The sequence below is a fragment of the Cryptotermes secundus genome, unplaced genomic scaffold (genome assembly GCF_002891405.2).
Source record: "Cryptotermes secundus unplaced genomic scaffold, Csec_1.0 scaffold357, whole genome shotgun sequence".
NCBI classification, from domain to species: domain Eukaryota; kingdom Metazoa; phylum Arthropoda; class Insecta; order Blattodea; family Kalotermitidae; genus Cryptotermes; species Cryptotermes secundus.
In genome coordinates, this window is record NW_019727094.1 from 428,642 (window position 1) to 444,403 (window position 15,762).

General features: G+C 38.2%; 1 protein-coding gene across 1 annotated transcript in view; it reads left to right on the plus strand.

Annotated features, from left to right (window-relative positions):
- The first annotated feature begins 9,929 nt into the window (after positions 1 to 9,929).
- The window catches only part of LOC111864375, a 10,876-nt gene continuing 5,043 nt past the window's right edge, over positions 9,930 to 15,762 (plus strand). Inside the window, exons 1-3 of the mRNA XM_023851586.2 lie at positions 9,930 to 10,039; positions 10,804 to 10,963; positions 14,103 to 14,296. Coding sequence (XP_023707354.1) covers positions 10,814 to 10,963; positions 14,103 to 14,296 — 344 coding nt within the window. The 5' untranslated portion in view covers positions 9,930 to 10,039; positions 10,804 to 10,813. The remainder of the gene's footprint in view (positions 10,040 to 10,803; positions 10,964 to 14,102; positions 14,297 to 15,762) is intronic.

Below are 15,762 nucleotides of genomic sequence, written 5' to 3' on the forward strand. Positions count from 1 at the left end.
GAGCTAATCCATAACTCGGGACTAAGGTTCCACCTGAAGATGGAGACAGAGTCCAGTCTCCGAAACGTTGTGTTTTAAATACAAACAGGATCTGGATAATGTTCAGCAGTATAGTGTGCCATTGTCACAAACGTTTAAAGCTTGTGAAGAAATGTATTGTAACGGAGGAACTTATGCTCTCAGTCTTCAGTGCTGAAGAGTAAGTCAAGCTGTTTCCTTGACTAACTTAGCTTGAATATGAAGGTGATACGTTTCTCCGAAACGTCGGCGGGCTTCAACAATATTATATTTAAGCATCCTTTTGCACTCTACACTTCTATATGTATAATATAAATACCGTCGTAAATTCAACAATTTATTTGTAGTTCTTTTTCTTTATTCTTATACACTACATGTTTCTGCCGTAACTGGCCATCATTATGTGTATTTTCACTTACATAGCTGTCACACTGCATGTAATTTAAAATTTAAAAACACCAGCTCTCTCAATTGTCATTGCTGCGTTTCAATCGGTCCCGATATACCAGAATCTCCTTGCTGATTTTGTCAGTTATGTTTAAAATTTCTGTTAATATACACACGTCGATTTGATTTAGAACTTTAATTTAAAATTTAAAATTTTAATCACAGGGATACCTGCTCAAAAAATCTATATGAAGTTACCATTTACAAGACCGTACTCTTTACTATTATTGTTTAGACTAGCAACGTTAATCTGAATTACTGATTACATAGCTACCTATCATTTTGTTCCTAGTGTCATAAGGGGCACGAGGTAGCGTAGTTGGTTCAGGCATTATGCTACAAACCGGAAGGTCGAGGGTTCGAGTTACGATGAGGTGGTTCCTTTCAATATACCAAATTCTTCCAGCCGCACTGTGGCCTTGGGGTCTACACAGCCTCTAAGAGAAATGAGTACCATAAATCTTCCTGGGTGGTAAAGGACGACAGGAGTGTAAGGCTGACAACCTTACCAACATCTGTGAGCCGACTGTCTAGATAATGTGGAAGCATCGACGTCTCACAAACTAATTGGCCTTCACGGCCTGTTACAGGGATAGCTTTACTTTTATTCTTTTGCTTTATTAGTGTGGTTACGTGTGGTTATGAATGATGGCTTCGGTACCGGAAACATCAAAGAACTTTTAATTTAGTTGTTCCGTATATTTTAATTTAAAGCCACGTTGATTAATGTTCTATATCATGGTTCGAAAGTGTTGGGCCACATTCGTTATAAATACATTTTCTCTTTAGAATATTGATAGTCCTACAAGACTATGTATTGCCCTAATTCCCTATAAACAAATGCACGCTTCTGTAATCCTGGTTCCGTTGCATTCACTGATTCACCTCAGGCCGAAAAAATTGAAAGTGAATTTGTAAAGTTATGCTATAGGAGATTTCTATTAACACCTCTGATAGTGAAATGATGAAATACTGCTTATGCTGAATCTTTCAACAGTTCAGTCCAGTACCTTACCGCTCTGTTCCTTACCAGTTCTTTTAAAACCAAACTTAAGTTGCCCCTCCAATCCTTTGGTACCATTAGATTACCTGCACCTATTGAGTTCATCAGAGACTACTGTGACTCTAACGTTCATCATCGCATTGGGAATTGTCCCTCGAAGGCTAATTCAGTCGGCGGATATGCACCGCGCCCTTCGTCTTCCTCTCCACTGATTACTATGAATCATTACTATTACGAAGAGGAAGGGCACAGCGCAATCGTTACTGGCTCTATTGTCGGTTCCCACGCTCCCCTAGATGGAGATGGGGTATCCAAGCTAGGAGGAGGAAGCTACACTCAGTCGTTGGCTTAGATAAAACCAGATACAATTTAATAACAAAATATAACAATACATAAATAACAAAAAAGACACATTTGACCAAGAAACAAAGACAAGCTCATTTAGACTAATTAGACTAACAATTTCCCGTCGGCACCACTTGTGTCGACGCTAGAAATATCAAGACGTTAAGCCCTCCGGCCATACAAACGCAAGTCTAAATTCTGAGACTAAAAACCAAACCAAAACCAATACGCGCGTCGCAAGCGTTCCTGCAACGGCTTGCGACCGCGGGCAGTCCTTACCGGCCAGCAGATAACACCAAAGGGAATTTAGAACAGCCCCAGCCGAAACCAATATTTTCCACCACAAACCTGCTGGCTAGTAAACAACCTTCCAAGTCGACTTGGTCTAAACGACTGCACTGCACAAGTCTCCCCTTCACAAGAGGGTACCTGGGACCACGTGACTGACGTCAGGATACCGCATAGTGGGGATGGAATCCGTCACAGGAAAGATGATGACATCATCGTGAGCGAGCTAAAGCTTAGCACGGCTCAGATATACCAGAACTTTTAATAGAAAATGCATATTATAAATTTACAATATGAAACCTGTTAATAATGCACGTAGTAATGTACACAGTTTGTTTGTTCGTGTTCTATATTTATTTAAAAATTAAATTTAGCTTCGCTTAGTGGGGTGTGGAGTCCAACTGGGTCCACTCGGCACGACGGCCACTGATTGGCCTATTGTAACCGACCCCGGGTGATTATGATGATGGAGAATTTGGTGGAATGTAGATTGGCAGGGGAAACCGAAGTACTAGGAGAAATCCCGCCTCAGGCCCACATTTTTCCACCACAAATCCCACTTGACCAGACCCGGGATCGAACCCAGACCGCCGCGGTGGGAAGCCAGCGACTAACCGCTTGAGCTATGGCGCGGCCTAAATTTATTTAACTTCTAGAGCTCTGTATTTATAGTTGCTTCTGTCTACTGTGTGACATTACACTTCTGTTAACATTCAAGAAGTGTATCCTGTTGTGGTAACGTATAACAGCTTCTTCTATCCGTCACAACACAACTCTCTATAGCCTCATTGACATCAAGTGCGTATTGTGAGTTTATTGATCTTGGTGGTATAACTTGCTACATGTTTCGGCTTATTAAAAACCATCATCTGGCAATTGTACTGTAATAGCAATTTTACAGTTTATGATTTCTTGTAGCATATTTTAATATGCTGTTAATTAAATGTAGAATTTTGACGACTTTAATAAATTATTATTTATTTCAATTGGAGAACTTGTTGTTATGCATTACAGGAAATAGAAGTACAAATTTGGGGTGACCTCTACTTGTGTTAACGTCCATACTAAAGTCTGTAAAAATCGGTCATCTAATTCAAAATTTGAATTGGGGGGGGGACAGCATGGTGAATCCTCAAACCTACTTTCTTTCTTAAGGAAGGAGAGTAAGATAATCTACTGACGCGGCTGTAAATCATGGGAGAAGGAACTGCATCCAACAGTGAGATGAAATCTGAGTTGAAGACGAGTTCGTATTGTTGCAGCATTTTTGATACACAGTCGGGTATGTGGAGCCGTATTTGAATTTGAAAAGTCCTACATACCCAAGTTTCACGGCTAACTGATACAGAAATACTGGGCTAGAGAATTCGGTAAGTTAACTGGAGAAATATATTTGAAACCCGTACAAGATCAGCTTCTCGTAATTTTGTATTTCTGCCTCCTGTTGCACATCTCTAATTAACGTCTATATACACGTATTTAGTGTTTGAGAGCAGGGTGTCGAGGAGAATATTTGGATCTAAGAGAGATGAAGTGACGGGAGGTTGGAGAAAACTGCATAATGAGGAGCTTCATAACTTGTACTCTTCTCCAAGTATAATTAGAATGATCAAGTCAAGGAGGATGATGTGGGCAGGTCATGTAGCACGAATGGGGGAGACGAGGAATGCGTGTAGGATATTGGTGGAAAAACCAAAAGGAAAGATACCACCGGGAAGACCAAGGCGTAGGTGGGTGAACAATATTAAAATGGATGTTAGAGAGATATGATTGGATGGAATGGATTGGATTGATCTGGCTGAGGATAGGGACCCGTGGATGGCTCTTGTGAACACGGAAATGAACCTTCGGGTGCCATAAAATACTGGGAAATCCTTGAGTAGCTGCAGAATTGGCGGCTCCTCCAGAAGGGCTCAGCTCCATGAGTACGTAAGTATTTAGATCGTCAATAACGCAACAATCATTAAAATTGTGTTGGTGTTAAATGGTGAATATTTTAATGATTGTTGCGTTATTGAGGGACTAAATACATAGACGTTAATGAACTTCTCATTTTGTTGAAATAAACCCAAGCTGAAATTCTAACAATAACCGTTATCGGGAAAGACCTTGACGCTGTATGATAACAGATGCTGAAATGATAGTCACAGACAAAGTCACAGTCAAAGTCACAGTCATAGCACACTGCTGATATGATATTGGTTTGGGTGAATAATCCAAAAGCGTCCTTCCCCGACCACCTTCATTTTGTGTTCGCACAAACTCCAATCGCTGACTCTGGTGTGTTTTCAAACTAGCCGTACCACGTATCTTAAACGCGAAGAGAATCAAAATACGTTCAGTACGTCGCTAAATTCATCAGCGTTTCCATTGTCCCCGCAAGTTTCTAATGTGTAAGCTTATATACGCATTAGGTCGACAGCGTTAGGAAATTGCAGGCCATGCAAGTTGCTTCTGAGCTATCAAGTTCATTTGTAAAGAAACTAATATTAAGAAAGCAGTCTTCTGGGATTTGGCACCGTGGATATGTGGTGTTAACCGACGTTTCGGAGGAACGTATCGCCTCCATCTTCAGGGTAGAAGGAAAAATATAAGAAATCCGCAAGCGAAGAGACCGTGAGAACCGGTCAGATAATTACAAAAGTTTCAGTGAATAATATTCACCGACTTTGTCTACAGTTACCCAGGAGACACTGGAGTGTACATGGTGATGTTTGAAACACAGGCGTGTTGATTAAGTTGCGAGTATGCGACACATAGCGAAATTACGTGTATATACTCATATTAAATATGTGCACTGTTATTTGTAAGTCAGAATTTACTTCGTTGTAAAATCTTAATGATTTCTATGAATATTTCAACCGAAAATTTCAAGAAATACGTACTTCAACGGAAAACCTCTAGGTATCAAAACAGAACAAAACTACGTGGCTTGAGTCCGCGAGCTAACTATACCGACCGAGCGAACGCCGCTTGTAGGGAAAGTTACTGCTAACTTTTGCGGATAGAGGGTGTCACGTGGTGAGCGCAACGGATCCCCACGGCCGTTAATTTCGGTTTTCTAGACCGGAACCCCTATATCTTTGAAATAGCTCCTTAATTATCCTCACGGGGCTCAGTGGAACCTTTTCCAGACCCACTACTCAGAAAATCTGGTAGCGTCGGAAATCGAACCCGGGAAATCTGACCACTAGACCACAGAACCGAAATTAACCTTTAGGTATCAGTTAAATAAAATTATGGATTGTGTGTGGTATAGGCTTATAGTATGAAAGGGAAACTCTTGACTGATTCCGCACCTTGTGATAACTAGCCTGTTGTGGTTCGCAGCATCCCTCACAAATATTAATAATATTTTCATCTTAATTTGTAAATTTCCCGGTAGCAATTAATATGTTGTAAATATAAGTGATATAAACTTCTATGTCTCTTGTTATATTTCTAGTTCATTACTTCTATTACTTGCAGTTGTTGATTGTAACTCTGTGTAGGTCACAATGCCATTAATTGGAAAGGCTCTTTGTGGTTAATCGTACTGCCCTTTCATTTACGGATCGACAAAATGAACGAATGGATAAATAATTCAATTGTTCGCTGGAGAAGAGAGTACGCACACAATCCATAATCAACATGTAATAATAGACACGTGTCGGTCTGGTACTAGTTTTAAGGTGATTACACAAAAATTTGTTTTCCAAAAAATTCTGAATTCCCCAAATTGTGGCATTCATTCGAAAATTTGAGGAAATTCTTTTTCGATATTTTTGTACCTTACATATCTTGTAAGCGGTAATTACGCAAAAATATTTGAAAAGAATCACATGTATGTTTTTGATAGCCTGTTCCATAAATCACATGATAAAACCAAAAATTTACGCCAGATCGTTTCTGCGTATATAATGCGCCACGTGTTACAGACCTGGGCTACATGTAAGGGGCGTTGGAGAGTGCTAGAAGGAGATTGGAATCTTGAAATTATTATAACTGGCACTAGAGACTATGTTTATTGTGTAAGAAGCAGGAAAAATTCAGAAACCATTAAAAGTCATCTTCGTCAGCTTTATTTTTGTAGTTTTTTTTTTTAGTTTCTTGATCTCGGGTGACACTGAGTCCACTTGGTACGACGGCCACTAATTGGCCTATTGTACCAGCCCCGGATGGTAGATTATTATGATGATGAATATGTCGCATATGTCGCATATGATCTGGGCTCGAACACAGGCCGCCTCGGTGGGGCGCTAGCGACGCCAGTAACTAACCGCCTGAGCTATGACACTGCCATAAACTTTGTTTAGTAACCAGATTTACTGCTTAGACCTCGAAAACATGTCTCGTTATTATGAGGGCAGCGTAGTGTTCAAGTCCCTGGCTCTCACTGTAGGAAAGTACAGTTAAATAATGCAGGGTCAAGCGACTGTTCACTGTCAATGACCCCAGCAAACTGCGTGTCTTCTTCATTAACTTGAGGCATCATAGAAAAGTGCTTAGCATAACAAAGAAGATGTTTATATATTAGGCACACAGATGAAACCGCTCCACATATTTATTAATGTCGAAGTAAAAACAATCTCCTTTTAACGAGCCTGTTTAGTATTGGACCGTTAGCACATGGTTTATCCTTCATGATGTAAAGCTCATAGTGCTCAACTGGAACTTTTTGTTTTCCTTGGCACTACAGCCCCAGTGGGTCTAGGCCTACCTCCATGAACTTCTCCGTTCACTTCGGTTTTTCTAGATCTTACACATACAGTAGGACTTCTTGGGCGGGTGATCAGCTCGTGTCAAGGCCTCTACCTGTAGACAAACACACAAAAACGCACACAAACATCCATGCCCTGAGTGGGATTCGAACCCACGATCCCGGTTTCTAAGCGAGCGAAGACAGTACATGCCTTAGACCGCTCAGCTACCGTGATCGGCACCAACTGGAACATAGCCTAATTTTTATTATTCTGATCAACACGTGTTTGCGTCGTTTCGAAATTAGTATCACAAAAATAATTTGAAAGAGAACGAAACCAGACACACTGGCGTATTCGATCTAGTATTTTGCATTTCCTTGCTCTATGCAACGTCTGTCCTCTAAGAAGTCCTTGTTTGAAAACATGTGTCACTACCTGAAATATGTACCAGCACATTGACTTACTCATGGAGCTGAACCCTTCTGGAGGAGCCGCCAATTCTGCAGCTACTCAAGAATTTACCAGCCTTTTATGGAACCCGAAGGTTCATCACCGTGTTCACAAGAGCCCTCCACTTGTCCCTATCCTGAGCCAGATCTATCCAATCCATACCATCTCATCCTATCTCTCTAAGATCCATTCTAGTATTGTCCACCCACCTACGCCTTGGTCTTCCTTGTGGTCTCTTTCCTTCTGGCTTTCCCACAAATATCCTATACGTATACCTCGTCTCCCCCATTCGTGCTACATGACATACCCACCTTATCCTCCTGACTTGATAATTCTAATTATACTTGGAGAAGAGTACAAGTTATGAAGCTCGTCATTATGCAGTTTTCTCCAAACTCCTGTGGATGTACTACTACATAACTGAAGAAACAATAATCTAATGTTCCTTATGTGTAAATAAAGTAAGACATTCTGAAGATGGATTTAGAATTGCATTAAGAAGAATGGGATTATAATTCAATTTAATTCAATTCGATTTACTTTGATATTCACTTACATGCTTATTTTACAGCCTAAGGGCAAATATTACGAAGACAAGAAAAGCAAAGAGACAAACAAAACAAGACCGCACGCACATACACAGAATAGGAAACAAGGTAACTTGTATCATTTGCACCACAAACATTTAATTGGAGCAATCACTCCAACCATGTTGCAGTGAGAAATATTATACGCATACAATAATCCTCAATACAATTAAAATTACAAAAATTCAAAATAAAATGTACAATTATAAAATATGATTAAGGAGAACAATTTTGGTTCTAAGTACGTCAACATCCGTATAAACATCATTAGCAGCTGGAGCGTAACTAGTAGAAGGAAGATTCTTGAGAAAAGGATAGTCAAAGAACATAGTAAATTCTTTGACAAAACGAGTAGGAACTCGAAGACCAAAGATTTCCGGAAGAGCAGGGCAGAAATTAGAGCCAAGGTAGACTTTACTACGGAAGAGTTCATCAAAGTGATATCTCAGATCAAGTAAGGTATGCAATTTTACCTGCTCTATAACAACAGTATAACCGTAAAGGACGCAGGGACAGAAATAATTTAATAATTTAACTCACTTCTTATTTATTCACGTACAAAGCTAACAGATCAGAGGCAAATTACAAAGTGAGCATAAGTAAAGAAAAAGAAATACATATAANNATAATAATAATAATAATAATAATAATAATAAAGCATAAAAATAGTTTTATATTGCAAATGTGAATATCACGATTGAATAGAGACCGTACGTATGAGCTGTGGAGGTATGCATCAGTGTATATGGTTATGGACAACGGACCAGGCGTATTTCTGTGGGATAATAATAATAAAAAGAAAGGGACATGCCTAATGAACGCGGCAACCCGGTTAAGCAGAAATAGAAATGAAGGTGAGCAGAAAAAAATGCATAAACGGACTATGTGCGAAAGTAGTCTATAACTAAGAAAACAAGGACGACCCCAGTAGGTCTAACAGTAATAGTATTATTAGTCATAAAGACAGTCACAGAACTTCAGCATCTTCACTACGCTGCAAGCAAGAGCTTTCTAAATTGAATTACTTTGTATTACTATTGCACCCTTTTTATAAACTGACTGTGATGGTTGTTGAACGGAGTGAAGACGTGTTCAGAAGGTTCAGAATACTTTTAAGTTTTTTTTTTCCCTTCGCACTACAGCCCCAGTGGGCCTAGGCCTACCTCCATGAACTTCTCCGATACTTTTTAAGTACTGCATTAAATTTCGTTCTATTAGCTTCAATATTCGATGGAATCACTTTAGAGAAATATGGTTCTTAGGTTCATACGAACGGATGTCGGGAAGTTACGACTTTAATAGTTCCGGCGAATTGCGGTCTCCATGACTCGGTAGTAAGTCACTTCTTAAAATATCCGTTACACCAATTATCCAAGTTAAGTATTTTAATAAATTATTGACATTAAAGTGTATTTCAATATTAATAATATACGACTTTCTTGTAATGAAGTAAGCATGTACAGAGGTTGCGCCATAGCTCAAGCGGTTAGTCGCTGGCCTCCCACCGCGGCGGCCCGGGTTCGATCCCGGGTCTGGTCAAGTGGAGTTCGTGGTGGACAAAGTGGCGCTGGGGCAGGTTTTCTCCGAGTACTTCGGTTTCCCCTGCCAATCTTCATTCCACCAATTGCTCCACAATCACCCTCACCCATCATCTGGGGCTGGTACAATAGGCCAGAAGTGGCCGCAGTACAAAGGACTTAGTCCCACCCCACTAGCAATAAAAGAGACAGAAGTGTACAACCAACCATTTGGAAGTTAATATTGCACTGGAGTTGGGAAAATAAAATTGTTGCATCTAGTCATATTGTAAAGGATATAAAAATTTACTTGTGTAATTTCATTAGGGAACTGAACTAAAAATTATTCAGAACTATTCGGAAGAATTGAAGTTCCAGTGTTATGAATTAATTATGTAGGAAAGATCACAGAGGTGGAAATGCATTAACCACCATGGCACTCACAGCTAAAATCACGCATAATTTGTCGACAGTTTCATAAATGTGTTAGGTTAATTAACAGTCTCTTAATACACATGACGAATTGTGTGAAGTATTTTTAACGCCTGGAGTATCAGCTGCAGTGTTTCTTTACCAGTGCAGTTGTAGCAAGGTACTTATGTTTGTGTTGTCATTGTGTTACCTTGTTTTTAACGTTTTCATCGATATTGGAAATTTGAAAGTTATACAGCCTTTAATTCCGTAAATAAGAAAATACATTACGTAAGTATTGTGACCGTCCAAAAAGGAATTGTAGGAAGCTTTAACTTTAGGAGTTTGGGATGTGGAATTTTGGTGACTGAATAAAATTACAGTAGTCCATTAATTTATAGTTAAGGGTAAACTTGTATTAAAAATTCTTTTTGTGCAACCTAGAAATTTTAATAAAAATTTGAAATAAGCATAATTTTGAAACGTGCGTGAAATTGGCCTATATCATAAAAGAAATTTTGTGAACTATAAAAAATCTTTAATTTAACAATAATATTATTTCTCTATTAGTAGAACCGCCACTGTTTATTAGGCATCGTTGCTTCATCACAAGGAACTTCTTTTTCCCGTGAATTTTACAGAATCATTGACCAAAATAACGTTTTTGTTTTAAACTTACACACTACAACGAATTTTGATGATGTGTAGATTAGTTATTTTCGTTTCGCTATAATTCTTATATGGTATCAAAATGAATTTTAACAACTACCAATATTCCGGAGTTTCAATATGAATATAAGCGCACCATTTTCTTATCTTGACTGTACTTCCATATGGAATTACATAGAAATATTTAGTATGAATTGGATCAAATAATAGAAAATTCAGTCCTATGTAGCAATCTGTAAAACAAATTGATTAAGGAAATATTTGAAATTTCCCAGCCATTTGTAGCATCAAATCAAATTTATCTGTAAGTATCGCAGTACAAAAAAAATCTGCTATTAATAAATTTCTTTAAAGATTCATCACATTTATATCGTGTCTGTGGACAGGAAGCTGAGAATGGAGTATGCAACTGTGCTCCTGCTGTGCGACATCATACTGCAAAATTTCGAACCTACATTGGCTGGAAATTCTGAAGATCGCTCTATGGGTTACGGCCATTCTCGGAAAAGGAGAAATTTGGTGTTCAGAGGAGGAGGCATATTACAAGTAAAGTTATTCTAAGAGGAAATATCAGGGCTATATATTCAATATCATTATGCGCAAGAATTTCTTTTCGTTTGGGCCACAAGAAATTATATTAAGTGGAAGAAAACATCTTACACTTTCTTTCTTATACTGTAGTTAATATACAGAGTTACTACAAATGATTCATTCCATTTCAAAACAATATACTGGTCGCACCGTGCTTTTCCGTTTACACAGACAACCAGTACCCTTAAACCGCAAATACCACCGCAGAATGCTCTGTTTACATGGTGGTTCTTCTCTGTGCTCTGCTCTGAATGCGCGCTGCACTGCAATAACAGACGAACATCTCGCATATTCCAACACACAGAAACTCTTTTCCAGATTCGTCGCCATTTTGTGAGGCACTGAACTCATGCTGCAAAATGGTGTATCGTGACACAAACTTGGTGAGATTGGTGAGATTGCGGTTCTTTTCATGTACACGTCATATTTTTATACGTAATACTTTGGAAAATATAATGTCTTAAAATGGAATGAATCATTTGTAGTAATCTGCATTTTCTACTGCAAACGTATGCATCGTGAATTCAGAAAAGAATTTGAAGTATAATAATGTCATTAATGGGGTTTCAAGTTAAATTTTAAAACTAATGTGAGAACTTTTCGTCATCACATCGGTAATTGGGCTTTATCAATATGGGCCTAAAATAAAAAAGAAACAATTTGAATAAAAAATTAACTGGAATTCGATTAGACTTGAAGTTCTCAAGGTACGTGACTGTGAAAATTACTGTCTTCTACAATGCAACAACGCATAGTCTGCTCGACCGTTAAGGACGTTTCGGAGGAACGTCAATAGCAATCTACCAGAAAACACGGTGTAATATCCAGTGTGACAACAGCATTCAGTAACTTCTTTGATAAGCTTAGATTGGAAATATTGTAATTGTATAGTATTCCGTCTGTACTAGAACAAAGTAAATCCTTCTTAAAAGAAAAGAAAATATATTTAATTCACTAAAAATAATTCTTAAATATTTAAAATGTCGTTGTAAGATTTGAGGCTTTCACGGCGGTGACTATGAAGAAAGCAGTCTTCTGGGATTTGGCACCGTGTATATGTGGCGTTAACCGACGTTTCGGAGGACGTATCGCCTCCGCTTTTACCGGTTCTCACGGTCTCTTCGCTTTGCAGATTTCTTATATTTTTTCTTCTACCCTGAAGATGGAGGCGATACGTTCCTCCGAAACGTCGGTTAACACCACATATACACGGTGCCAAATCCCAAAAGACTGCTTTCTTCATTTTAAATGTCATTAACTATGTACAGTTTATGTCATTACTACATGTTTCGGCCACACATTGGCCATCATCAGGAAGCACTTGTTTGGGGAGACCACTGCACTGTACACTTTGTCCTTAGTACCCTTAGGAACGTCGTCGTCGTTGTTTTTGTTGTTGTTAATTTGCTTGGTAGGATATCTTCATCCTCTCTTTTAACGGCCTTTTCAGTGTTCCTTCTTATTGTGTCGTTGACTTTAGTTGTGTGTGTTTATGGCTGTTTGTTCCATGCTTCCTGATGATGGCCCATGTATGGCCGAAACATGTAGCAATGACATTATATGTACATAGTTAATGATATGTACCGTATAATATAACAAATATTTTTTTAGCTAATTAAATATATTTTTGTGTCTTTTAAGAAAGGATTGGCTTTGTTGCATTACAGAAGGAATACTATGCAATTTAAAATTGTGCCCCAATGCAATAGGATGCTGAAGTATAATATTAGATTAGAAACGTATTTAATAAGATGTACGGATATATCAGTAGAACCCTTAATAACAAAGCTCGGAGTGCTATCAACGCCAACAGATTTAGGTGCTCTCAGATGCTTAAGAGTTTTAAAATATCTGAATTAGAAAGATAAACCTTCCAAATGTAAGGAAAAGCTGGAGAAGACATGACAACAAGGTCTGCTACATGCTGGCTGAAAGTGCTAGCAGGTTCAGCCTAATTGTTTCTTTTTCCTGAAGGAAGGAGCATATTTCAAGAATTGTTTGGGTTGCGACCTAAATTCTCGTCAATACACTTCAATCATTTAATTCTTTTAGACTTACTAATAGCTGTAACTAGCTTACGATGTAATGAAAAATTTTGGTTAATGTAGTCGGATTTCGCCTTTCTAAAACTTGCATAAAAGTAATCATTTTTCCTAATGCAATTCCTCAAGGAACTAGATTGCTATTGTGAGAGTTCTGAATTTGCGACAATTGCAAGTGGTAATTTCCTCTTCTTTCGAATTTTGAAAACAGCTGCAACTATTCCATGTAGACTTCAGTATGGCGTCCTTTGTGTTTTCTCTTCATCTTCTTACAACATTTGTTATTCCTTCCCCATGCTTGCATACAACTGGCCTATACCGTGCTATAACAAAATGATTACATTAATATTCTACTTATTATCGTAACTGGCCCTTGGCCTGTTGATTTAGCACGTAAATAAATAAGAATTGAATTGTTAAAGTCATACATGTCCTGCATTTGATATGCAGTAGAATACATTACGTGGTATGTGCTTATCATACATGTCCTTACTGTTTCCTTCGCTTTATATTAGTTTGTCTATGCTAATTCTGCAATTTGTTCCTGCAGCTGTTGATTTAGGTTGTGAAAATAAAGTATTGGATTACTGAATGATTATACTTGTAAATGAATTCAAAATTTCAGTCGTGAGGCCTAATGAGAAGAGATCATTTGTTAGACCTAAGCCTAGATGGGAGGATAATACCAAAATTGTTCTGGAAAGCACATTTTTCCGTGATGAGGATAATATCCATGTTTGCTTAGGGTTCAATGGCAGATTCTTCTAAACACGATGAAAAACAGAAACTGTCATAGTAGCATAGCATTTCTAATCTTCTCAAGGAAGATTCTGCTCCTTAGAATTGGTTAATTATTATTATTATTATTTGTTACGATTCTGTTCTTAATATCCTTCCGTCTTATGATTGTCGATTGTGTGATGTGTGAAATTATCTTCAGATTTACCACAGAAATATTTTCTTCAGTGACTGTGAGCTCCATTACAAATTCATTTATGGCTTCCTGTGCTGTAATCTGTATTTCCTATCTTCACTGCCAGTTCTGTTTGCAGTTTATCTTCGGTTTTGGTATACCGGTTACTCTCCTAGATCAAAGCATGACTATGGGTGTAGTTTTGAAATTCGGTTACGATATTCCTACGAATGCAACGGTTTTCACGAATCCTTACGCAGCCACTGAGAAACGATCAGCGCGGAAGAACACAAGATGGGACATGTACTCGGTGCTGGAGGCCACTGTTGACAGGTACGCCTTTACTCCAAGAGGGAAGTTAGATGTTAATTTAGCCAGGTGATTTCTGTAAACGACATATTCTCACTAATTGCTACTGCATCTGATTATCCTGCAGAACATTTTTCTCCCCACTTTGTAAAACAACTTCTTAAGCGTTTGTGTTGCTGGAAAATATGACTCAAAATTTTAGATTTGATCTTCAAGGAAAGTTATAATCGTATTCTATGCAAATAACTTTTTCTGGAAGCATGGGAAAAGTCTAGCTAGTGGTAAATGATTTTGGGGATAATATTACTTAAAGAAAAATGTATGTAGAGAGATGGACTATTTTTCTCCTCTCGCTCTCACTTTGGATCATGGGGCTGATTTCTAAGTTTTATTGATCATTTTTACAGACGGTAGGACTCCTTGGACGAGTGATCAGCTCGTCGCAAGGCCTCTACCTAAACACAGAATGAACACAATCACACACCAAAAATCACGGCTTCCGAGTAAGCAAAACAGTACATAGACCACTGGGCTACCGTGACCGGCAAGATGGACTACAGCAACAAAAGAATCGACAATTGAACCATTTGATCCATAGAGCCTCCTGGATCTTTGGCCGCCTAACTTTTCGGATGAGATTACTGCCTCTGTTTTAAGGACCGAAAAGGGAGGCTAGCAAGCAGAATAATCCTGCTACTTGCTTGCTTGGCTTATTGTTCTTTCGTGAAGATAGAGGCAATACATTACTCCGAAACTACGGCAGGTTTCTACTAGGCTGCACAGCACAATATTCCAGTCAGAAATTCTCTTTAAATATAATATTTTTCTCATAAGATAGGCTTTAGTTAATTTTCTCAGGTATTCTGTTTCTTTTATGAGAAAATGCGAACTGTAACGTAAGAAGAAGGAGAGGCCCGGAGGACAGAATCCTTTTCCGAAATTAAACGCTACTGAAATTTTAAAAAGAAGAAATAATATTGTGGTTATTAATGATCATCATGGAGTCAAAAGAAGGAACTGCATTTTTGTCCGTCTTTAAATGGGTTAAATGATATCGTGCTGCGCCTATTGAGGGTGCTGTGTCCCTTTCGATATCTCTGAACAGCACTTACCCTTGAAGACGACATATCGAGATGAAACATACGCTTTTTACAGTTCACAGATAAACATACGTCACTTGCAATCTTCCGTCCATAATGCAGCAATATCAATATAAAGTCAGACGGCACCAATCAATACTTAAATCAATAAAGTTCATTAAAATGTTTAAAACATCATTTATATATATATACATTCTGTGTTTATGTGCTACATGTTTCGACCACACAGGACCATCTTCAGGAAACTGTGCACTTTGTCAACAGCACTCTTTAAGTACGTCGTTATTATTATTATTATTATTATTATTATTATTATTATTNGCAATTAATGATCACAATGTTACGGGTTTCCGCACTTTACAAACCCTACAACAAAATCTCTTAACACAA